The sequence below is a fragment of the Artemia franciscana genome, chromosome 5, assembly GCF_032884065.1.
Source record: "Artemia franciscana chromosome 5, ASM3288406v1, whole genome shotgun sequence".
Lineage (NCBI taxonomy): Eukaryota > Metazoa > Arthropoda > Branchiopoda > Anostraca > Artemiidae > Artemia > Artemia franciscana.
The window spans coordinates 33,707,752-33,734,167 of NC_088867.1; the positions used below are offsets into that span (position 1 = coordinate 33,707,752).

The 26,416-nt window shown below is 34.3% G+C and overlaps 1 protein-coding gene across 3 annotated transcripts in view; it reads right to left on the bottom strand.

Annotated features, from left to right (window-relative positions):
* Positions 1-673: 673 nt before the first annotated feature.
* Positions 674-26,416, bottom strand: part of LOC136027300 (leucine-rich repeat neuronal protein 1-like) — a 29,114-nt gene continuing 3,371 nt past the window's right edge. The window contains exons 1-4 of one of the 3 annotated variants that reach the window (XM_065704407.1): positions 25,613-25,670; positions 13,923-14,099; positions 4,242-5,875; positions 674-1,053 (exon numbers count right to left, since the gene is read on the bottom strand). In XM_065704407.1, coding sequence (XP_065560479.1) covers positions 752-1,053; positions 4,242-5,875; positions 13,923-14,062 — 2,076 coding nt within the window. In that variant the 5' untranslated portion in view covers positions 14,063-14,099; positions 25,613-25,670 and the 3' untranslated portion in view covers positions 674-751. Of the gene's footprint in view, positions 1,054-4,241; positions 5,876-13,922; positions 14,100-14,873; positions 14,970-25,612; positions 25,671-26,416 lie in introns of those variants that run through there. The other 2 variants (XM_065704409.1, XM_065704408.1) reach the window with 2 other exon arrangements.

The window sequence follows — 26,416 nt, forward strand, 5'->3', positions numbered from 1 at the left end:
TACTCCTTGAAAATAAGCGCATGTGTCCAGTTTCAGAAAGCGGGATAGGCCCATGCAGCGATAACAAATGACTAGCCATGGCAGACGTCTTGTTGTGAATCGAAAAAATGAAATGTATTTGAAACTACTTTATTGTTACGGGGTTTACTGCTACGAAGGACTATTTGACATATAGGTTTCTCGTCACCGAGTCAGAGACTAGGCTTCGGTTTGAAATTTTTTTAATGTAAGCTTCAATCCCTTAAGAAAATAGGTTTTTTTCAAATATACAATCAGAAAGCTACTTTGAAACAGAAAAGGGGAAATGAAATACTCCGAGCAAGATGGGGCTGCCCCCTCCCCCGAATATTCATGGGACTGCTTGTACATTGCTCAAAATAAAACATTTTTTACATTTCTGTTGGAAACCTGAAAAACCTCTATTTTTTGAAACTTGATAGAACAGCCAACTGGAAACTATTTTAAAGTTCCAAATTCCTCTGGAGGGAAGATTTTGACCAAGGTTCCACGCAATTCCCCTCTGCATTCTGTCTGCTGCTATGTCTAGAATCGTTCTGTATACTTAAGAAATTTGCTTGCTCAAGAACTTAGCGTATCATTTTCTCATCCCCCCCCCCTCAAAAAAATGCCAAGCATTGCTTTAGCTTGATCTAAGTACACCTCATCCAAAATATAAATGGAACGATTTTTATTGAAAAGGATGATTACCAATGTTTTATACAAAGATCAAAATTATCACCTGCCTTAAAGTCTAAATAACTAACGGACTTGTTTCTTCGTCCGAAATGTCAATTTCTGTATAATGTTGATCGCATAATTTTTCGAAACTCTGAGACTGTAAAACATTTGATATGAGCTTGTCGTCCTGAACCAGGTAAATATTTGAATTTACGCTTTTGCTTTCTCGTAAAGCTTCACTCTTCCGCTTTATGTGGACACGGAATATTCTTGCAAAACACCCAGCTGTAATAATCATAGCAATAGCCAAGAATCCAGAAGCAATGATGAACAACAATTGGCCATTTCTAATTCCTTGTATTCCGTCATCTTGAGCTGTAAAGAAACATGAAATCATCGTGAGAATAGTTAAAGAGTAACCGAGAATGTTTTAAATGGTAGGGGGGGATGCATCTGTCCGCCCGTTGAAGTTTTGCTAGGCATGATGCTTTATATCTTACACCATTTTTTTCACCTTAGCTGACAGAAATTTAATAACATGGGGTGGTTGTAGTTCCCAAAGCTCCCTTATATACTGGAAATCAGTACGTGATTATGGATTATTTCTATTTTCGACAGTTGTGTTCATTGACAGTACGATATGCTATCGTTTCTATATGCTAACCTAATACCTTATCATTGTTTTATTTTTGTCTGTTCTTTTGTGTTCTTAGGTGATGATTAAAGAGTAGGGGAATTTTATGAGAATAGATAATCACGCTGGTGTAAAAAAAAAATCACTAGTGCCATTCAGCGTATGGAGAGAAGTTCCATTTTAGCATCCCCTGAACTGCTTTATGCTCTTTTTTCAGGTATTTTAGATGAGGGTAAAGGAAGTAAAGTTCTGCTTCTAGGCGAACTAGCTTAAAGTCAACTAGTTGACTCAACCGGCCAAGATTTTCCCAAACTCAGCTATACTGTCTTTGTGCTGACTCTACTTTGACTATAAATAATTTTGAAATAAAAAAAGGTGATTAGTTATCACTCAGAGAAAAATCTTAGCTTTAATAATATAACATTACAGATTCATTGTATCAGTTATCCAATTTGCTTCGATAATTTCTACTTTTTTTAATAAAGTTGCCATATGCTACAGTATTGGTACTGGTATTATTTTTTATTATTCATCTTTCCATGTTAAATCACTGAAGACCCAAATCTTGAGAGTCTCCCATCTCTTTGGTGGATGACAATCGATGATGTAGAACCAATATTCCTAGAAAGTTAAATAAAAACTTGTTTGGCTTTTAGTTTTGATGTCTTGTTTGCCTTTATAATTAGAATGCGCATCTTCTCGGTATGCATGAAAACATTCGTAAAAAAATAATTTGAACCCCCCAAAATTTTTTTAAATTTATATCAGATATTGAGCTAAAAATTTCAAAACGAGTAAGAATAGTCCACCGAGGAAAGGGGGATTTGGGATACTGCCAAACTCGAATGCTTGTCACTGCTTCTGTATTAGCTTACCCCTTTTGCGAAACTCCCACGATTCAAAGGAAGATGCGGACGTTTATTTTAAATTGGAAGCTATTGTTCGACAAGGTTTTTTTTTGCATAGGGCAAATTATATTGAATAATACACAGAAGAAGCCTTTGAAGGTAGTAATGCTCTTCTCACAAGGGATTATTTTCTGTAAGTTTTCAAATCACTCTTTTAAGATGTAGATACTAGATTCTGCGGAGCTCTGTTTAAAATGCTTCTGTATTTGTTTTAGCAGGGAACAGGTAAGAAAAAGTTGTTTTTTTCCAAGCTTTCGTCTTTTCTAATTAAAAAAAAAATTACAGAGCCAGGCACGAACACAGAATTTTTTTTTGGAGGAAGTATTTTGAAAAATTAGGAAAGGGGAAAATCTTCAGATTCTAGACGGATCCAGGTCTAAGGGTCCCCCTTCTCCCATTAGACCCAACTATTGACTTTCTTTGTGCATTGCATTTGCTCGGCTAAAGCCTTTGGGTCCTGAGTTTTTTGTAAGTAGAATTTCAACAAGCTAAACTGGGTATGGGTTTCGTTTTACCATCTTACCGTGTAATTATGCTAGATTGAATCTATCCTGGGTGGAATTTTCCCGGTGTAGTATTTTCTGGTTGAATTTTTCGGGTTGAGATCTACGTGTAAAAGACGTATAAAGATAAGATATCCACTTTTAAAAGTTAAATATTTCATAATTTAAGGTAAATATATACTTCTAAAATGCTTAAATTCACAAATTTTACCTTTGCCCCTTCGTTAGTTATTGTCAAGGAAAGTTACTTTACCAACAGCCATTACAATAATGTTGAAACTTCAGTTCTTTAAATAGGGTATTTTCTTTCTACAGTAATTCGAACATTCAAGTGAAAATTGTCCTTAATTTTCAGTTACAATCTTGAAGAAAGTTTTTGCGATAAACTGTACTTCTAATCCTTTTTAGATTAAAAACTTTTATTTTAATCCAAACTAATTTAGGAAAAAGGGAATTGCAAAGCTGAAATAGTATGGAGCTAAAATATTGTGCATTTTTGGTTATTGATTGATTTAATTGTTTGCTGAAAAGCTCCAAAATAGGAAGTTAAAATCTCTTTACTTCATTTTAAGCGATGGGATTATGAAATCGGCAAAAAAAGAAAAAAAGTTCTTATGTGTGTCAATATAAAAAGAATTCGTGCAATGCAGAACAGATCCCAAAGTACTAAAGATCAGTTGATACTTGGATTGAAAAAGTATTCAGCCGTCCTGTATGGAGCCCCCCCCCCCCCTATCACTGCAATAGTCAGCTTATTCTGAACTTCGTATTTATATGCTTTTCAAAAGTTAGAAAACGCTTTTAAGATGTGATTTTAACAAAAGTTAGAAAAAGGCATGTCATAAAATAAATAAAGTAAATTTATTTTTAATTTTTAAAAAAAAAATTATTTTATAATTTTAATTTATTTTTAAAATAAAAAGTGGAGAAATTGACGATCATGATCAACGATAGAGACAGAAAAAGAAAGCGTAATTGATCAAAACTATTACTTTATTACGTCATAACTTTAGTACTGATGTATTATAAAAGGTCCTATCCAAGATCTGCTAAACAACTGACACTGAGTTCAAAGTGTCAAAAATAGAAATAGTCTCTCATCCTTTGCAATTATACAAAATAACAGGTGTAATTAAGATTCTGAGCTCAGAGAGAATGGCAAATGTGGACTCGGGAGCACTTGAAGACTCCCAGTACGTGGATTACTCTTAATTAACTTAGATAAAATCAAAGCGTGGTATATTTTGTAAGCATTTTATTGGTGGGAATAAAAGAAAAAAAACAGTTGCAGGTTTTCATCACCACCCAGGAAGATAGATAAAAAGCACAATATTTGTTATTTTGTGTAAAAGTTACTCTTTCCTAGAAAAGCTGTTTCGTATACCCCACCGAATTAAAAAAGAAATATATATAGCCCTCGCCCACTGGGAAATACTCAAAATATTCTCTTGGCTGTTTCACGATGTTTAATTTCCTTTACAAACATTTATGCATGCTAACAGATTAACCGTTACTTACTATTATTTAAGGTTCGGACATTTATTGATGACAGGACTTGGTATTCTTCTTCCTCGTATACCACAAGGTTCACTTTGTAAAGTTTATTTGCAGCTAGTCCATTTAATTTGCAGAAATGGCTGTTATAACTTCTTTCAAAACTTCGATTTCTGATACTTAAGCCGCTATAAACGTCTACAATTTCAATAATGAAGCCATTTTCAAATTTTGAACTAAAATGAGGTGGGTTCCATGATACAGAAATACTGTTTGAAGCAATCTTAGTTGCATACAATTTAACTGCTCCTTGCTGGACTCTTAAGCTAAATGAATAACTATTTGTTCTATTATTTTCGTCACTAGCATAGCACGTGTAAATGCCATTATTTTTTTCCGATGCAAAATGTATAGCAAGTTCATTACCCTCATTGCAAGGACTACTGGGAACTCTTGCACGAGCACATTCATTAACACTTTGTCCCATGGGTCCTTTCCATACTATTCGAACTCCACTGGGATGACTCGAAATACCCTCACAACTTAATGTTATGTCGTTTCCAATAGGGACGATAGACACTTTGTCTGACCAGGGAATGACAAGTGGTGGACAGTCAGTGTGATTAGTGGATGAGAAACTAACTAGGGTTTCATTTTCAGAGCATGTTATTCTCTCTGTTATAAGCTTGCTTGACAAAGTCCAGTACATCGAGCAGTGGCAAATAAAGTTATTTCCTGATATGTCAATATCGGCAAGTGAAGGTATGCTAAGTACCAAGTTTTGAGGGAAAATTTCGAGAGCGTTATTCGATAAATCAAGAGCAACTAAACTTGAAAGATTTAGAAACGCTTTATGATGAATATTTTTAAAATCAGAACACCCTGAAACTCTTATGCCTGTGAGGATTGGCACATTGGAAAAGCATTCTTGTTTCATACTCTTTAGTGTAGGCATGTTTTTCATTTCCAGTATTCTTAGTGGCATCTTACTCACTGAATGAGGCTCAAGAGTAACTATTTCGTTCTCATCAATTATTAGCTCATTAATAAAATAAGCATGTTGCATAGCCTTTGTTGGAAACACTTTGAGATAGTTCTTTTTCAAATTCAAGACTCTAGTAATATTAATTCCTTCAATAGCTTTATCTGCAACCTTGGTAATCTTGTTGGCCGAAAAATCGACGGTTTCAATAGTATGAAGTGCGCCAAATAAACCATTCGGTATATTTGTCATTACGTTTTCAGAAACGTTTACCCACTTTAAATGTGGCATTCCAGAAAGTGCAAAAGTATGGAGCAGACGAATGTTATTCCTACTTAAATCAAGAGCTTGCAGATGCTTCAAAGATAGTGCTACAGCTGATACGCTATGAATTTTATTTCCAGAAAGGATTAACACAATCAATTTAGGAAAGTCTCGAAAAGCATGGTCTTCTAATATAGAAATCTGATTATCACTCAGATCCAGACTTTCTAAAGATAGAAATTTTCGTCCTGTACCTTTAAATTTTGACAGAGAGCTCTTTCTCATGGTGAAATTAGTCAAGTGATTAATTTGATGCAATAAACCGAAATCCAATGTCCTAATGTCCACATTGAAAAGAGTTACATCTGTGTACTTGGTTGTTATCATGGACAGCACTGAAGGAGGAGCATACCTATAAAAAAAAAAACAGGTAATTTTGCCGAGTAGAATTTTATTCCCACCAACCAATGAAAGGGGCCAAAAGTTGACAACGCAACGTCAATCTATACCTATATTGCATGACCAAAAATATAAATTTTGGGTACTTGGTTTGGTATTATAGATACTAAAGTTTTTACTAAAGTATAAAGCGGGACAAAACTTAAAAAGTACAGAAATGTAAAGTCATATGTCGCCCCAAAAATTGTCTTCCATCCTGTAATAAATCATGTGCTTTACTGAAAACATAGGAAAGAATAAATAAACTCAGCATACAAAACTTAAAGTTGGAAATTCAATTCGTGAGACAGTTCATTTATGGCTGGAATAAAAAGTTTAACATGAGTCATGTTGTCTACCTCCTTTTGGATTTTTTTGAAGCTACTCTTCTAGGAAATAATTCGCAATTATTATTTTATTCGTATTTTGAGTTCAGTTTTGTTGTTAATAAATTACTTATGACAAAAAACAATTTAAAACACTTAATACTGATAAACAAAATGAATCCCTTTAATATTCCATTGTAATACTAAGCACCTATTACTAATAAACAAAATGAATCTCTTCAGTATTCCGTTGTAATACAAAAAATGGATAGCGAAAGATAAATATACCTTTTGATTCTCACTCTGTGCTCATTCCGAATGTAGTAACCCTAAACCGTATATTAAGTTTTATTAGTATTGAATTTTCTTTTTTTTCTAATGTGTATTATTTGGCATTTTTAATCAACTTTTGATGAGAAATCAGCATACAAAAATCATCTAAACCAACAAAATCATTAAACTTCGGTATATAACCTAGGAGAGTTTCAAAGCATTAGGGAGGAAAGTATAATCATGACGGAATCAAGCTCAAGTTTCTTTATTCCATAATAAAAAAAAAAACCTACAATCCAAAAAAATCTCAAAGGGCCCAGAGGCCTGTTAACTGGGAAAAAAATTAAAACTGTATATTGATCATTTGCAGGTTACTGAACTAGGCCTAGACAAAAATTAATAAAAATTGCTGCTCATGCGAAGAAAACTGATCTCCACATCACCTTGAACCAAAAACAAATCATACTTGATGATAACAAGAACATCACTGTTTGATGATAACACGAACTGTTATCATCAAACAGTTCGTGGTAACGAACTGTAGTAAGGAGTACTGTAGTATTAATAGATCATTTTAAAGAAATTGAGAGTTAAAAAAAATTATAATAAAGAACGAATTCTAGCTCATAGTAAAATAAACCATCAAATGTTTTCAAGTAGTTCATGATAATGAACTCTAAGAAAGAGGCGACCCGGCTCAATAGTAACCGACTATCTAAATAACGGAATTTTGATACCAATAGTTACATCAAAAGAATCGCATTTTTATACTGATTTTAAATATATAAGTTTCATCAAGTTTAATCTTACCCATCAAAAGTTGCCTTATATTAGAAAATATGAAAGGGGTCGCCCCCTCCTCAACCCATCGCTCTTTACACTTAAGTTTTTATTGTTTTAAAAAGCAGATGTGAGGGAGAGTCAAACTTTAGTATAAAAAGCGGGGAGTTGAGGAGAGGACAACCCCTTTCATATACAGAATAATTTCTGTTCGTTTTAAGTTTTAATATCGCTACTTACTTGCAGTTTAAAAAAACCTGTTTTTTTATTTAATCGAAATAAAGAACCAACGCTAAAACAAACCAACCAAACTCCAACTTGAAACTACAATATGTAGAAAATATTTCAATTATATATTCTTCTCCAACATAAATCTTTTTAGTTGTGTTTTAAAGAACCAAAGATATGGCAATTCCGAACCCTAACAGGAATAGAGTTCAAGGCATGCCCCACAGCAACAGCTAGACCAAAATGTGAACGCACTGAGAGGTTGGAGGGAATCAGTATATCCTCCCGAATGTAAGGTTGACTTCACTCAATCATTTAATCATAATAGAAAAACATTTTGGGAGATCTCCTTGGAAATAAAAGAATGCCATTGGACACAGCGAAAGCGTATAGATATCCTTCACCTTTAAGAGCTGGAAAGAAGCATAAGTGGCGGACTGGAGGACTTTTGCTGCTTTCACATGGAGATTGTGCATGGGGAAAAGTAGAGATGGAAAATTCGACATCCAAGCAAATGAGGAATAATATAGATAAGGATAATTAAGAGAGAAGTATAAAAGACAGAGAATAGAAAAAGGAAAAATTTGTATAAGTTTTCTTATGATCCCCAGTCCTCTTGAGACTTTGTCTCTTGTTATCTGAATATGCTGCTAGAATGTTCGATTTTCGTCCAGAAGAAGTCCAAGGAATCGGACATATTGAGCAGATGGGTGGCACATAGGAACTCTTGAAGTAAAAAGCTCCATTACTGTAGGACAGCTCTTACCTATACGAGAAAAAATGAGTAGGTATTTTTTTACATCCATAGCTAAACAATTACTATCAAACCAATGATAAACTTTCTCATTCATGCTTTGTAACTTTTAAACAGTTCGTGGTAACGAACTGTAGTAAGATGCTATGATACCAATAGTTACATCAAAAGAATCGCATTTTCATGCTGATTTTAAATATATTAGTTTCATCAAGTTTAGTCTTACCCATCAAAAGTTACGAGCCTGAGAAAATTTGCCTTATTTTAGAAAATTGGGGTAAACACCCCCTAAAAGTCATAGAATCTTAACGAAAATAACACCATCGGATTCAGCGTATCAGAGAACCATTCAGTAGAAGTTTCAAGCTCCTATCTGCAAAAATGTGGAATTTTGTATTTTTTTTTGCCACAAGACAGATCACGGATGCGTGTTTATTTGTTTATTTTTTTTGGTTTTTTGGTTTTTTCCTAGGGGTGATTGTATCGACCCAGTGGTCCTAGAATGTTGCAAGAGGGCTCATTCTAACGGAAATTAAAAGTTCTAGTGCCATTTTTAAGTGACCAAAAAATTGGAGGGCACCTAGGCCCCCCTCCCACGCTCATTTGTTTCCGAAGTCACAGGATCAAAATTCTGAGATAGCCATTTTATTCAGCATAGTCAAAAAACCTAAAATGTATGTCTTTGGGGATGACTTACTCCCCCACAGTCCCCATGGGAGGGGCTGCAAGTTACGAACTTTGACCAGTGTTCATACATAGTAATGGTTATTGGGAAGTGTACAGACACTTCCAGGGGGATTTATTTTGTTGGGAGGGAGAGGGAAGGGAGGGGTTATGTGGGGGGAACTTTCCATGGAAGAATTTGTCATAAGGGAAGAGAATTTCCATGAGGGGGGGGCAGGATTTTTTAGTATTTTTTTTTAAGAGCAATGAAAAAATAAATATGGAAAAGTTTATTCAACTGAAAGTAAGGAGCTGCATCAAAACTTAAAACAAACAGAGATTATTACGCATATGAGGGGTTCACCTCCTCATTCACCTCCTAATACCTTGCTCTTTACGCTAAAGTAATTTTATTAATTTCAACTATTTATTCTACGGCCTTTGTGATTCAGGGGTCATTCTTAAGGAAATGGGACAAACTTTAAGTTTTAGTATAAAGAGCGAAGTATTGACGAGGGGGCGAACCCCCTCATATACGTAATAAAAACATACGAATTTAGAAGTTTGTTACGTAAGTTAATTCGTAAGTTACGTATATTTTTACTAATAACAATGTTCGTAAAAATAAAAATTCTAGTTGCCTTTTTAAGTGACCAAAAAAATTGGTGAGTAACTAGGCGTATTCCCCGCTCTTTTTTTTTTCTCAAAATCGTCGATCAAAACAATGAGAAAGCCATTTAGCCAAAAAATAAATTAATATGCAAATTCCATTTTAATTCTTTATGTGCGGATAGCCAAAGTCAAAACATGCATTAATTCAAAAATGTTCAGAAATTAAATAAATAAAAAACAAGTTTTTTAACTGAAAGTAAGGAGCGACATTAAAACTTAAAACGAACAGAAATTACTCCGTATATAAAAGAGGCTGTTCCCTCCTCAGCACCCCGCTCTTTACACTAAAGTTTTTTACTGTTTTAAAAAGCAGAGTTGAGAGAAAGAGTCGAACTTTAGTGTAAGGAGCGGGGCGCTGAGGAGGGAACAGCCCCTTTCAAATACGGAATAATTTCTGTTCGTTTTAAGTTTTAATGTCGCTCCTTACTTTCAGTTAAAAACTTGTTTTTTTATTTATTTAATAGTATAAGGGATTCTACATTTGTAGCCGATCCACTTAACGTATTTTCATCAGCAAATGCGATTAATTCTTCATGTTTATTGGATGCAGCTATTGGCGCGATTTGGGAATCATATTTATGACATAATTCACACCAGAAATTTGGTGTCGTGATAGTAAAAAGCCAATAGAAGTCATTGATGTAAATGCGAAACAGTGAAGACCCAAGATCTGAACCTTTTGGCAATCCTTAAGTAACTGGAAGTTCCTCATCTGAAGGTTCAGCGGCAATAGAAAGGCTATTGAGGAATTGAGGTATGAAGAAAACCATGACAGTTGCTCCCCACTAACTCCGTGATGAAACAAGCTACGATTGGGTAATTGAATAGTATATTCTTTTTGCTATCTGACTGTAGTGCTACTGTATAATATTTACTAAAAGTCAAAAAGGTTATTGGTAAAATATAAAATATTTATACGGTAAATCCAAAAAAAGCTTGACTTTTCATGGGTGGAGTACAGACTACTCAAAGTCGCGAATGAAGGAGACGATATTCAGCACATAATAGTTTCTAGATGTGCCATTCTAATAATAAAGTTTTTGAGTTTTTAATTGTTTCCCTCTTTGAGTATTGATTGAAGTTTTGGGTCAGCGCAAAACCAAGGTGTGTCTTTACTCAGTACAAAAAATAATATTTTACTGATTCGGTGCAAATGTGGCTAAGATTTGACTCAGTGCAACAGTGTGCTAAGTCCTCAATGAGTGATAAATAGAGCCGAGTTTTGATTCAGCGTAAGAAAAAGCTAAATCTGACTCGTTGTGAAGAGTCCTAAATCGGTGCAAAGGCAAATAAGTCAAAGCTTGAGAATTTTGCTGACTTTTTTTTAAAAAAACAGTTTCAAATTCCAGAGATTTGGTGTAAAAGTGAGCCAAGTCTTGACTCCGTAAAAAAGAAAAAATACCAAAGTCCAATCTCCGTAGAAAAGCAAACCGGTAGTACCTTGTTGAAATTGGAAAAATACAGCGCTCACAACTCTACTTTTTCAAACAATAAAAAACTTCGGCGTAAAGAGTGGGGCGTTTAGGAGGGAACAGTCCCTTTCATATACGGTGTGGTTTCTGTTCGTTTTATCTGTTAATGTCGCTCCTTACTTTCATTTGAAAAAACTTTTAATTTCTGTTGTCTCAAACTTTTGTCTTTATTTTATTTTTGAACGTTTTTAATTAATACATGTTTTGATTTTGGCTCTCCGCGTATGAATGATTAAAAAGAAATTCGTATATTATTTTGTTTGTGGCTAAATGGCTTTCTCATACTTTTTATCGGACGTTTTTGAGAAAAAAAGGTGGGGGAGGAGGCCCATTGTCCCTCCAGTTTTTCGGCTACTTAAAAAGGCAACTATAACTTTAATTTTTTGCGAACGTTTTTATTAGTAATAAATATACATAACTTACGAATTAACTTACGTAACTAGCTTTTATATTCGTTTATTCTTATTACATATATGAGAGGATTTTTCCCCTCGTCAACACCTCGGTCTTTACACTAAAGCTTAAATTTTATCCCAATTCTTTACGAATGACCCCTGAATCACAAAGGTCGTAGAATAAATAGTTGAAATTACAAAAAATACTTTAGCGTAAAGAGCGAGGTATTTAGGAGGAGATGAACCTCCTCATATGCGTAATAGTTTCTGTTCGTTTCAAGTTTTAATTCTGCTGAAAAAAAAAATTATTATCAAGCTTTTTCCTCCAGTTGAAATAATTATTTATTTAAAATCTGCATAAAAATCCGATTCTTTTGATATATCTATTTGTATGAAAATCCTGTTCTTTAGAGTTTTGGTTACTAATGAGCCGGGTCGCTCCTTTCTACAGCTAGTTACCACGAACTGTTTGACCGGAGTCATGCAATGTTTTCCGATTCGAAACACTATAAGACAGATTCAGGCGCCAGAACTACCTTTCCTACAAAAGTATGGCAAGCTACCACAGCAGTTACCAATTTTAGGCGATCAATTCCTTGTCGAGTGAATGGTTGATTTACAATGAGATTTTGCCAATACTTTTATTACTTAGCCTGAATTATTTTTTAATTCAAATTTTTATCAGTATGTCCAACGCCTGTTGGCCCAAAATCGTCATTACCTCATGCATACATTCAAGGCTATCTTAAGATAGCCTCTACTTATCCTTGGGGTTTCATCTCTTTAGGATTTATTCTACTTTGTAGTGTTGGAGGTTAAAAAGGTTCAGTATCCTACTACCCCCTTTTTGAAAACAAGCAAGCGTGCCAGGTTTTTAATCCCTATTACTTGAAATCGTCATCTTCACCCAGCATCCACTTTCTTAGGAAAGAGATTATTAAAAAGCTAATTCATGAAACTTTAGCCGATCAAAATTATTGACTGAATCAACCCAATTTTACGAAAAATTTCGATTGTGATCCTACGTTTTAGGTCTTCAGCAGCAAAAAAGCTTTAGAAATATTACTACGGTTAAAGGGCAATGAAATATGCTAATAAAGACAATCATATATATATATATATATATATATATATATATATATATATATATATATATATATATATATATATATATATATATATATATATATATATATATATGTATATATATATATATATATATAATTTACGGAAAATAAAGACCGATTATAAAAACTAAACGATTAAACGATAAAACGATCATATAATAAGTCAAACCTTAAACGAATAGAAGTTACTATTAATGAATAAATGACCAAAAGTTAAAACAAACAATTAAGTCAATGAAGAGGAGCTAGAGAAAATGCTCTAGTTCTGCCTGTAGTAAAGAGTCATAAGCCTTCAATTTTTTTTTCGTAGGGTCACTTCACATGGAAGAGATGGTCATAGATGGTTATAGAGGGGATTAATTCGATTAGAAACTATAAGTTCCAGTGCCCTTTTAAGAGTTAAAAGAGAATAAAAGGCAAGCAGTCTTTCTCCGTTTTGCTACTCAGCCCCCATAACCTCCAAAGACATCGAGTAAGCCATTTTGCTCAAAATATTTAAAAGTCACAATAAAATGCCTCCAGAGACGACAGGACCGGTGAAGGAGCCATATTTCTGCATTATAAGCTCCTGTGCGGCTTAAAGTTCATGCACAGTTTATTACCGTGGAAAATCAAAAGACATTATGTGTTGCCAGGTTTATCAAAATGAGGTATCTGCAACATCTTGGGAACGGCTTGGAGTATCAAATTTAAAACATTCAGGCAATGACGGGGGAGGGGAGAAGATCAGGAACAACTGTTAGTGGAACTAGGACTTCAGAAGTACAGCTAAACTAAATTAAATGACGCCCTGCACACCCAGGTTATCAAAATGCCATATTTACAATAACTTAGAAGCGGATTCGTGGGTTGGAGTTAAAATTTTAACCTGATGAAGTTCAGTGTACATTTTATAGAAACAAATATTTCGTACTCAGCTAAAAAGAGCATCATTGTCTATAAATACAATTTAGCTATTGAATATCTTTAATCATTCCTTTATTTTCTTCTCCTCATTAGTTTTATTTTTTCAAAACGGGGTTTAACACTAAATTTTTCATTAGCAGCAGGTGATACTTTCAGATGGAATACATTTTATAGAACTGAAATTTCAACTTTATAAAAACCTAAATGATCGTTATAAGCTGACTTCGAACTTTTTAGAGTTCGCTTGTAAAGCAAGTGTTCTCCTTAATTATGGATGATGCAGTAACATAACGAAACTTTTCTCTCATCCACTACGATGCTATAGCACCCAATTAAAAAATAAAGGAATAAAAACTCAAACACTGACTCATTAATTTCAAGGGTTTAGCACAAAAATGAGAAATGAAACTTTAGAAGGTTATTACCTCGAGCACTCGAGACTTAGTGTGCTTCCTTCTACTTGACAAGTGCAGTCCCTGTAGCAACCCTCTGTAGTTTGGAATATGAAAATAAAGATAAGTTGTGCTGAAACAAGTGCATCGGAAAATCGATATTCAGGTTTCATTTTACTTCATCTTTCAGACAAGATGATTCTCAAAACTCTGAAAGAAAATCTGGTGTCAATCTAGCAATTTTTCTGTGAGAAACAGACAGACCATTGCAAGATTAGATTTTTTACTATGAAGTTCGGCCGTTTATCCAGTAACCTTCTAGTCTTTCGATATTTTCAGGTAGTTTAGACGATCCAACGATCTTAAGATTTATTTGTATTTTTTTTTGGGGGGGGGGGGGGGCAGAAATGCGAGTGATTTTATAATTGTCGGAAAATTTTAGTTTAATTAGTAGAAGTGTTTCTTCTCTCGTTTCGTAAACACAGTCTGTGCAATAAAATTACATGCAGCGAAATTACCCCAACCTAAATCCTGAGTTTTTTAAACACTTAATAGTTTTCACACAAGAAGCCAAATATGAACTTCTTTAAAGCTTCCCCCCAATAAATTCATTCATACATCCCATTCTAGCTTGTAATGAGCAACACATACAATATGTATGCGGGAACTTATTTAGGGTGAACCTATCCCCGCGTACTTATTATTTAGGCCGTATTCAGTTTGTTTTTGTTTGTTTTTTTTTTTTTGTCAAAAAGGTTAGTAAAAAACTGATAAAGTGTGAAAAGTCTAAGAAAAGGCAGAAAAATATCGACATGAGGCCTAAAAACATCTCTGCCTACTAAGTTGCTAAGCAAATTTCCTAATTGGTTAGTAAGGGCGCTTATAGGAAAAGTTATTGTATACTTTATCGTCTCTATGTCCCCCATTTCTATCAGTAATAGTTAATAACCTTAAGAAAAGCATAAGAAAAATAAAGGCTCTTACTGCCCGACAATCTTGATCTGTTATTGATGTTTAATCCGTTATTGATGTCACAATGGCAAGAGTTTCAGGATCCTCTCCTACATAGGTCAAATGGAATATAAACTCCCAAAAACCAACTAGGTTATTTATTCTTGCTTCCCACGAAAAATGGTTGAGGTCTGGAAATTCATTCTGGTAGATACTGTGATGATAAAAATTAACAGATTTCAAATCGTCTCCAAATGCCAAATTGATATAACTAGGACATATACTTTGACTTCCAATGATATTTAATTGCGATCCGGTAACCCTTGCTTGTAGATGTCGTTAGGAAATCAATTTCGTAACCCTCTCTCTTACAGAGATGATGACTTGCAGGGATCCCTAAAAAGCAGAACGAGGATATTTACTATTACCCCCAACCAAATTTTGTTAGACCAACAACTACTTCTACTATGTGGCCTGAGGAGAAGACGTTAAAAACTTTATCTCTCTCCCTAAGTTTTGGTGGGTGTACATTTTCAAAAGGCATACATAGAACACTATCTTTCACTTTATGTATATTTTGAATGAGATCAGTCCTCCTTGTCTTATAGATATCCTAATGAAATGAATTTGGAAACCTCTTTCCATTGCCCTGCAGAGGATAGATCCTCTTTCCAAAGAGGTCATGACGATTGTAACTCCCCCCTCCCCAAGAGAGGCATAACTAAGACAATTACACATTTTCCCAAAAATTTTCAAGCTTGAGAGAAGGGTCCTATCCTCTTCATCAAAATGTTTTCCGATAATGAGCTCCTATGTGACTTCTAATCTATGCACAGTTTAAGAGCAAAGTTAATGAAGAGGCACGATGTGCTGCAATGCTTCCAAAACGTACTTTCTGCAATATCTGTCGAATAGCCTGGGTATTAAGTTTTCAACTTTCAGGGAGCTTTGAGGGAGGGTAGAGTGAACCTTAAATTTTGACTTTGGGGATTGGACTGAGTTGGATAAAGAAAAACTATATTAATCCAGGTTGTTGATTTAGAGCATATCTACTGTATCTTGGGAACAGCTTAGAGAATGAAATTGAAGCTTACAGGTGTTGTTAGGAAAAGCATAGAAAGGGGAGCAAGAGCACTTAAAATTCTGATCTTGGGGAGGGAAAGTTGTAATTTTTTCTCTTATTCACGGAACACTCGTCGGAGGATGCAGATAAAACTTTCAGGTAGTTTAGAAAAAGGAAAGGGGAGGGGCAGGTACGCCTTCCCCTCTTAACTCAAAACGGAGGTCGTTTGAACCTTATGATATTGTCTCTGGGCAACAGAAACGTCTTTATCCCATATTGAAAATGTTATGTACGTTTTTTTTTTTTTGTTTTTTTTGCATATGGGAGTATTTCATAGCATACTACTGAGGACACAGACGCGATCTTACCTTTCTGCAAGATTGATTTTGAAAACCGCTACAAAAAAATTTTCAAAAAGAATTTAGGAGCAATTCTAAAACCTAAGGTGAGCTGAAATTTAGTCCTGTAATAGTTCAAACTTAATAAAATAAAACAATACAATAAATGAATAAATAAATCCTAAGACGAACAGAAAAAAGATTAGTTAAATCAAACCAAAAGGGGACAGAAATTTTCACAAACAGGATTAGGGCTTCTGCTCCTTAAAACTTTTAGAAGGCATAGTGTAATTTGCGATATTCTGAAAACAATGGAACACACACAAAAAAAAAACTGGTAATGATAAGTATGAAGACTGGAAAAAAAAAAAAAAAATGAAAGTACGCTGAATGTTTAATATACGATGATATTGATTTCTTGAAATCTCAGTAATTTTTGATTTTCAATGCCATAATTATGGAAGAGAAAATGTTTAGTATATTTTGTTTTCAGTAAAGCACAAAAGGCAATATGCCATGTAGAAGGTTTAGAAGGTGGTGACCCAACCTCTGTTTGCGGTAATTTCTGTTCGTTTCAAGTTTGACTTGATTATTCGTTTTCATATTTGATTATTTTAGGATTCTTTTATTCGTCAATAGACGAATGTGTTAAATTTAAGCTTGATGTGTTCATGTATTTTCATTTCTGTTTTTTGGGTTTTGATTTGTCCATTAGCCTACTAGCAATTTCTGTGTGTTTTTGTTTGAACTGGAATAGGCTTTTTGCTCGTCTTGGGTTTTAATATGTCTCTTAACTTTTCCTTGACAAATGTCTTTTTTAAGTTTAGCTAATTTTTGTTTGTTTTTAATTGACAAAGTTTTATTGTTGATTAGTATTAGGGATATACGTAATTGTTTTTTTTTTAGTTTATCTGTTTAAGAACCAAAATGTTGGAGCGTAATTTAAGCGTTCGAAAAAAATGCAATACTCAGTTAAAGCACAAATCATTGATGCTTACGTAGATTTCTCACTTCAATAATTTTGCAAACCTCAAATGCCATCTGACCAGATGATTTAGCTTCCTAAAGGTTAATGATATCATATGAAATTGCGATGGTGGAGTATTATCCACTCCAATCTAAGCACCGGCAGAGCGTTATCCAATCCCATCACATTGCGCGACTTTGCACGGACAGGTGAATTTTGTTAGATATTCAATTGCCGATTTAACTGAGGAACACTTCGGCCCATGTATTTTTGAAAGATTGACGTATTTGGTGAAGCTTAATAGAATATTTGGGGTCAAAGTTCACAACCAGTATTGGACAAGGCGGTTTTAATAGCGCGCTTCTTTTTTAATCTGACTCCTAACTCATGTTTTAGGAGTTACGGGCTATTTATGGAGCAACCATGACTCCTAACTCATATTTTAGGAGTTACGGGCTATTTTGTTTTTTACTATGGGACGTGATCGTCTTTTACTAGGTTGCTAGCTACCTCTGCAACCCAGATACACCAAAATATGATGAAAATATAATGCTTTAGGAGCAGAATTAAGGAAACTTCAACAAAGATATATGGAAAGCCGGCCGCCCAGAGGGGATTATATTAAATACATAACCTAACCAACTCTATATATTAAATATTTAATTAAATACTCCTGCTTTGTAGTTTATCTCACTGAATCTAAGCTGACTATCTTCAAGTGCTGACAGAGAAACTGGTTTTACTCAGATCAAGAAAAAGAGCGTGGTCGCCATGACACTTAAGAACCATTGACAATTAAAAATGAATGGGTGCTTGAAAGAGAATATGTATTTAAAAAAAAAGTCTCATCCTTAAGATACGGACCTAAAATACCACTGCCGCAACAAAGTGTCCATATCACTACAATATAAAGTAATGTTTAATAGTGTTTCCTTTATATTGTTTGCTGTTCCCAACTACCCATTGATTAGATGGTAAAAAATAATGACAATAACATTACCCAAGCCTCAAATTCCTATTACCACTCGATGCAGCTTTATATGTTTTTTTCAAATATAAATATATAAAAAGCATATTGAAATAATCAGTTGCTTTCAAATGAACCTATCAACATCTTTCTAAAATCTAATAGTTGCCTACTGATTTTATTTGAGTCAATTTAAGGAGAGTGGGAGGATATTAAAAATACTTTTTGCCGTTCTTCCGGAATATTTGTGAATTGACGCTACAACCCTAGAAGCCTAGGCACTAGAGTTAGCCTAGTTCTGCTTTTCAACAGCCACTTTGTTTAAATAGTGAGGGGCTGGTACACAAGAGGAAAGGTTATGAATCTCAGGTTTAGTTTTCGATCATGAGATCATAATGGTACCCTTTTCGTACTTCACAGCTTTTCTACTCCAGAGATTTACCAAAAGCGCAATTTTTGTGTGCCATGTGATACTTTGTGATGGTGTTATTCAAGTCAAATTTATGAAAAATGAGTAGATTTCAAAACTAGCTTTCAAAAAAACCTCAATAATGACTCTTCATGATGCTCCAGCGCCCCAGTAACAGCAAAGAAAACAAGAGCTAAGAGCTCATATGGCACTTGTGACGAGGCAAGAAGAGCTAAGAGCCAAGAGATCATAAGGTATGAGCTCTAACAAAATTCTTTGAATCAATAGATTGATTTAAAAGGAAAATAAAAGGCTTAATGCCGGTCAGGATTTAAATTAAGAGCTTTGAGTCACGATGTCCTTCTAAATATCAAAAATTCATTAAGATCCGATCACCCACTCGTAAGTTATAAATACCAAATTTTTTCTAATTTTTCCTCTCCCTTTAGTCCCCCAGATGGTCGAATCTGGGAAAACGACTTTATCAAGTCAATTTGTGCAGGTCCCTGACACGCCTACTGATTTTCATCGTCCTAGCACGTCCAGAAGGACCTGTCCCCAACTCCCCCAAAGAGAGCGAATCCATTACGGTTCCGTCAATCACATATCAAGGACATTTGCTTATTCTATCCACCAAGCTACATCCCGATTCCTCCACTCCAAGTGTTTTCCAAGATTTCCCCCTCCAACTCCCCCCAATGTCAAAGATCTGGTCGGGATTTGATATAAGAGCTCTGAGACATGGATTTCTTCTAAATATCAAATGTAATTAAGATTCGATCACCTATTCGTAAGATAAAAATACCCCAATTTTCCCGGTTTCCAAGAATTCCGGTTTCCCCTTCCAACTCCCCCCAATGGCACAGGATCCGATCGGAATTTAAAATTAGAGCTTTAAAGCACAAGATCCTTCTAAATATCAAATTTCATTAAGATCTTGTCACCCTTTCGTAAGTTACAAATACCTCAATTTTCAAAATTACCCCCCCCCCCCAACTCCACCAAAGAGAGCTGATCCGGTCCGGTTATGTGATTCACGTATCTTAGACAGGTTTTCATTCTTCCCATCCAGTTTCATTCTGATCTCACCGATTTCAGTATTTTCTAAGATTTCCGGTTCCCCCAACTGTCCCCCCCCAATGACGCTGGATCCGGGTGAGATTCAAAATAAGAGATCTGAGTTATGAGGTCCTTCTAAGTATGAAGTTTCATGAAGATCCGATCACTCCTTCTTAAGTTAAAAATACGTCATTTTTTCTAATTTTCCAGAACTAACCCCCCCCCCCCCAATAGAGTGGATCCGTTCCAATTATGTCTAAATATCAAATTTCATTGAGATCCGATCACCCGTTCGTAAGTTAAAAATACCGCATTTTTTTTCAAATTTTTCAGAATTAGTCCCCCCCCAACTACCCCAAAGAGAGCGGATCCATTCTGGTTATGTCAATCAGGTATCTAGGACTTGTGCTTATTTTTCCCACTAAGTTTCATCCCGAACCCTCCACTCTAAGTGTTTTCCAAGATTTTAGGTTTCCCCCTCTCAACTCCCCCCAATGTCACCAGATCCGGTCGGGATTTAAAATAATAGCTCTGAGACTTGATATCCTTCCAAACATCAAATTTCATTAAGATCTGATCAACTGTTCGTAAGTTAAAAATACTTCAATTTTTCTATTTTTTCCGAATTAACCGGCTCCCCACTCCCCTCCCCCAGATGGTCAAATCGGGAAAACGACTATTTCTAATTTAATTTGGTCCGGTCCCTGATAGGCATGCCAAATTTCATCGTCCTAGCTTACCTGGAAGTGCCTAAAGTAGCAAAACCGGGACCGACAGACCGACAGAATTTGTGATTGCTATATGTCACTTGGTTAATGCCAAGTGCCATAAAAAGGAACTCGTCAATCCTTTCCTTTAAATTAAATAAAAAACAAGTTTTCTTAAATGAAAGTAAGGAGCAACATTAAAACTTAAAACGAACAGAAATTACTCCGTATATGAAAGGGGCTTTTCCTCCTCAAAACCCCGCTCTTTACGCTCAAGTTCGACTCTTTTTCTTAACTCTATTTTTAAACAGTAAGAAACTTTAGCTTAAAGAGCGGGGCGTAGAGGAGGAAAAGCCCCTTTCATATACGGAGTAATTTCTGTTCGTTTTAAATTTTAATTTTGCTCCTTACTTTCTTTTAAAAAACTTGTTTTTTTATTGAATTTCTGGGCTTTTTTGAATTAATGCATGTTTTGATCTTGGCTCTCCGCACATGAATAATTAAAACAAAATTTTGCATATTAATTAATTGCAACTAATCGGAAGATTTTGAGAAAAAAGGAGCGAGGGAGGAGGTCTAGTTGCCCTCCAAGTTTTTGATTACTTAAAAAAGCAATTAGAAATTTTTAATTTTTTACAAACCTTTTCATTGGTAAGAAAATACTTAACTTACGAATTAACGTACGTAACTACCTTCTATATTCGTATGTTTTTATTACGTATATGAGGAGGTTCAACCCTCGTCAATACCTCACTCTTTACACTAAAGCTTAGATTTTTTTCCCAATTCCTTAAAAATGACCTCTGAATCACAAACCCGTAGAATAAATAGTTGAAATTAATAAAAATACTTTAGCATAAAGAGTGAGGTATAACGCGGAGGTAAACCCCTCATATGCCTAATAATTTTTGTTCGTTTTAAGTTTTAATACTGCTCCTTACTTTCAGTAGAAAAACTTTTCATAATTATTTTTTCATTGTTTTTTAAAATAATTCTAGAAAATCCTGCGCCCCCTTCATTGAAATTTTTTCCCCCATGAGAAGTTTCTCCATGGAAATATCCTCTCACGTAACCCCTCGCCCAAACTTCCCCCCTAAACCAAAAAAAAATCACCCTGAAAACGTCTATACACTTCCCAGTAGCCATTACTATATGTAAACACAGGTCAAAGTTTGTAACTTGCAGCCCCTCCCACTGGGACTGCGGGGGAGTAATTTGTCCCTAAAGACATAGTTATTAGGTTTTTTGACTATGGTGAATAAAATGACTATCTCAGAATTTTGATCCGGTGACCTTTGGGAAAAAATTAGCGTGGGAGGGGGCCTAGGTGCCCTCCAATTTTTTTGGTCACTTAAAAAGGGCACTAGAACTTTTAATTTCCGTTAGAATGAGCCCTCTCGTGACATTTTAGGACCACTCAGTCGATACGATCACCCCTGGGGAAAAAAACAAAAAAAAAACAAACAAACAAAACAATTTGGTTCTTTGATACGCTGAGTCTGATGGTTGATTTTCGTTAGGATTTAATGACTTTTAGGGGGTGTTTCCCCCTATTTTCTAAAATGAGGCGAATATTCTCAGGCTTGTAACTTTTGATGGGTATAACTTATCTTGATGAAACTTATATATTTAAAATCAGCATTAAAATCCGATTCTTTTGATGATTTAGAGTTTCGGTTACTATTGAGCCGGGTCGCTCCTTACTACAGTTCGTTACCCTGAACTGTTTGAAAAGATTCGAATTTCCTTGTTGTTAAAGGTGAGAAACTGTAATTTCATTGTCTATAGTTTTCAACAATGATGATAATAATGTTGTAGCTTTCATTTCAATTCGACGCCATTTGCAATATGTTTAAGGCTGTTTGTTGAGATTCCTGTAAATTTGTTTTCCCAATGTCATATTACTATTAAGATTCCTTTAAATAATAGTTACCATTCCTAAATCAGCTACAATTGTAATTTTTTCTCACTATCCAGTGGGGCCTGGTTCTCTTTATGGAACTACGATGAGGATAACTTTCATCGGCTTTATATTACTTATAAATCCATTCTTTTCAAATTTATAATCTTTTTATTTGTTTAAATTTGATTTATGTTGTTTGAAGCACTTTATTTGGTAAGACAAAGAAGAACAAAATTAAAATTAAAACAAGCTATCAAAAATGATGGTAGAGTTACAAGTTACATCAAGTTACAGTTACAGTTACATCAAGCCCCACTAAGGATTATAGGGTCATGTGGTTTACTGAAAACGAGATGAAAGCAATAATTACAAATATACTGTTTAAAAAAGTTCTGCATGAAAACATCTTTGAAAAATAATTTAGTTTTGCTACTTTAAGGATGTACTTGTTTTTGCCACTGCTCTTTTCTTTTGTTTTCCGTTTCCCATTATTTGATTCCTCTCTAACCATAATGTTGAAGGTATTGATTTCTAAGCAAAGAATGGTTTTGTCAATTAGAAGTGACCCCCCCCCACCGAAAAAAAATCAAAAATAAAACAGACAATTTTATAATGAATTTAAGTTATCTTTGATACATAAAATTTTCAATACATAATTGATAGCCATGTTGTTATTACTAAAGTGTAAGGTAGCGGAAAGATTGTTAAAATTAGAGGGTCTTAAGTTTTAAAGTCAAATTTACTAAAGCCTTACTTAAACAAGTTACTAAACAAAATTTACTAAAATCTTCTATTTTGTGCGCAGAAAAATCAGTTAGCTAAATATAAGTATAAATTTAACCAATCTATTTATTTTTCATTACAGCGTAACTACAACCATTGCATGTTGGTTGGCTAAAACATAGCGGTATCACATCACTTATTCTATGTAATTTAGGTTCGTCTTAGGCTCTATTATATATTAAATTAAAAAAAAACTAATTTTTTTTTGCTGAAAGTAAGGAGTGACATTAAAACTTAAAACGAACAGAAATTACTCCGTATATGAAATGGGTTGTCCCCTCCGCAATCCCTCGCTCTTTACACTAAAGCTTTTAATTGTTTTAAAAAATAGAATTGTGGCAAAGAGTCAAACTTTAGCGTAAAGAGTGAGGGATTGCGGAGGGGACAACCCATTTCATATACGGAGTAATTTCTGTTCGTTTTAAGTTTTAATGTCGCTCCTTACTTTCAGCTAAAAAATTTGTTTTTCTTATTTAATTTCTGAACATTTTTGAATTAATGCATGTTTTGTTTTGGCTCTCCGCACATAAATTATTAAAATGAAATTTTTATATTAATTCTTTTTTTGGCTAAATGGCTTTCTCTTAATTTCGATCAGACGATTTTGAGAAATAAGGGGTGGAGAAGGAGGTCTAGTTGCCCTCCAATTTTTCGGTTACTTAAAAATGCAACTAGAACTTTTAATTTTTAACGAATGTTTTTATTAGTAAAAAATATACGTAACTTAAAAATTAACTTACGTAACCAACTTTCATAATCTTATATTTTTATTATGTATACAAGGGGGTTTGTACCCTCGCTAATACCTCGCTCTTTACACTAAATCGTAAGTTTTGTCCCAATTCTTTAAGAATGACCCCTGAGTCAGAAAGGCCGTAGAATACATAGTTGAAATTACTAAAAATACTTTTGCGTAAAGAGCGAGGTATTTATCTCCTCCTAAATACCTCGCTCTTTATGCTAAAGTATTTTTAGAAACCCTCATATGCGTAATAACCTCTGTTCGTTTTAACTTTCAATGCTACTCCTTCCTTTCATTTGAAAAAACGTTTTCATGTTTATTTTTCATTGTTTTCTTATAGTAATGCTAGAAAATCCTGCGCCCTTTTCATTGAATTTTTCTTCCCCCATGACAGATTCCTCCAAGAAAAGATCCTCCAACATAGCCCCGTTCCCTCAGCCCCACCCCCAAACAAAACAAAATCCCCCTGAAAACGTCTGTACACTTCCCAATAACCATTACTATATGTAAACACTGGTCAAAGTTTGTAACTTGCAAGCCCCTCCCCCAGGGATTGTGGGGGAGTAAGTCATCCCCAAAGACATAGTTCTTATGGTTTTTGACTATGCTGAACAAAATGGCTGTCTCAAAATTTTGGTTCGTTGACTTTGGGAAAAAATGAGCGTGGGAAGGGGCCTAGATGCCCTCCAATTTTTTTGGTCACTTATAAAGGGCACTAGAACTTTTCATTTCCATTAGAATGAGCCCTCTTGCAACATTCTAGGACCACTTGGTCGATACGATGACCCCAGGGAAAAAGAAAAAAAACAAAAAACAAACAAATAAACACGCACCCGTGATTTGTCTTCTGGCAAAAAATACAAAATTCCACATTTTTGTAGATAGGAGCTTGAAACTTCTACAGTAGGGTTCTCTGATATGCTGAATCTGATGTTGTCATTTTCGTTAAGATTCTACGACTTTTAGGGGGTGTTTTCCCCTACTTTCTTAAATAAGGCAAATTTTCTCAGGCTCGGAACTTTTGATGGGTAAGACTAAACTTGATGAAACTTATATATTTAAAATCAGCATTAAAATGCGATTCTTTTGATGTAGCTATTGATATCAAAATTCAATTTTTTAGAGTTTTGGTTACTATTGAGCCGGGTCGCTCCTTACTACAGTTTGTTACCACGAACTGTTTGATTGCTCATTGTAGTTTACGTTCATTTTAAATACCATATCTTAATTTATAGTGACATCTCTTGTTTTAAAGTTTGGTATTTAATAAAAAAAAAATCAACAAGCATTTTAAACGAAAATAAGGAGTGACATTAAAACTTAAAATAAATAGATTTTGTTCCACGCATGATAGGGCCTGCCCCCTGCTTATACCTGTTTTTTTTTGTATTGTTTTTTTTTTTTTGTAAAAGTACAAGGGTCCAAAACGCTTTTGAATCAAACGATTGAGTTCTTTATATGAAAATAAAATACATTAATGATGTTTTCATTCACTGCTTTGTTCTTGTTATATTCATTTTCACTGTAGTTTTGCACTTACTTTAATGTGCTTCTTGATTGAAGAATTTCTAATGGAATTATCTTGTTAGTTTAAATTTGATTACTCACTAATACAATAAATTTTATATATATATATATATATATATATATATATATATATATATATATATATATATATATATATATATATATATATATGTATATATATATGTATATATATATATATATATATATATATATATATATATATATATATATATATATATATATATATATATATATATATATATATATAGAGAGAGAGAGAGAGAGAGAGAGAGAGAGAGAGATTTACCATTTTCAATGTTTCCTTCTATTAACATTCCAATCAACTACGTGATCAGAGAAGAACTAGCTTTCATTCTCCGAATTGTGACTTTATATTCTGCACAAAAGCGCGGGAGTTTCTCTCAATGATCAATTCTATATCTAAAGCTAATGGTTACATTAACGTAAGAGATGTCTACATCCCAGGCAGTGGCCGATTTTCGTCAAAATCCTGAGAGGAGGGGGATAATTAAGAGCCAATTTTCCACAATCAAGTGAGAATGACAGAGAATACTGAAAAATGAGGCATATACTAACAAAAAAACAGAAACTACTAACTACTAAAGAAAAGTGACCCGTTTCTGTAGATGCTTGAATTATAAAGGATCATCTCAGTTTTGGAAATTTTTTGGGCAAAGTATATTTTAGCTTTGAGATGGGGGGCAAGCTGAGGGTCTGGGGGAGGAACAAACTAAAGTCTTGGGGGCAGTTGCCTCCCTCCCCATAGAAAATTACGCCCCTGGTCCTTGGCAGACGAAGAATGAGAAAACTGTCATTTTATATTTTTTTCTGTTTAGTTAAAAAAAAAAAAAAAAAAAAAAAACAACAAAGAAACACGTCTCTTCCATTAAATAGTTATCTTAAAAAAAATGTTGAAATAATTAGCAAGCCAGTCTGGGGAACAAAAAATCCAATTTCTTCAAACACAATTTATTAACGTTACTGTTTATTAAAAGCCATTATTTTCAGAAAATAGTTAAATTCGTCGGAAAAATATAGCTATAATGCAAGGAGATAAGGGGAAAGTAGTCGGATAGGGACCAGTCGAAGT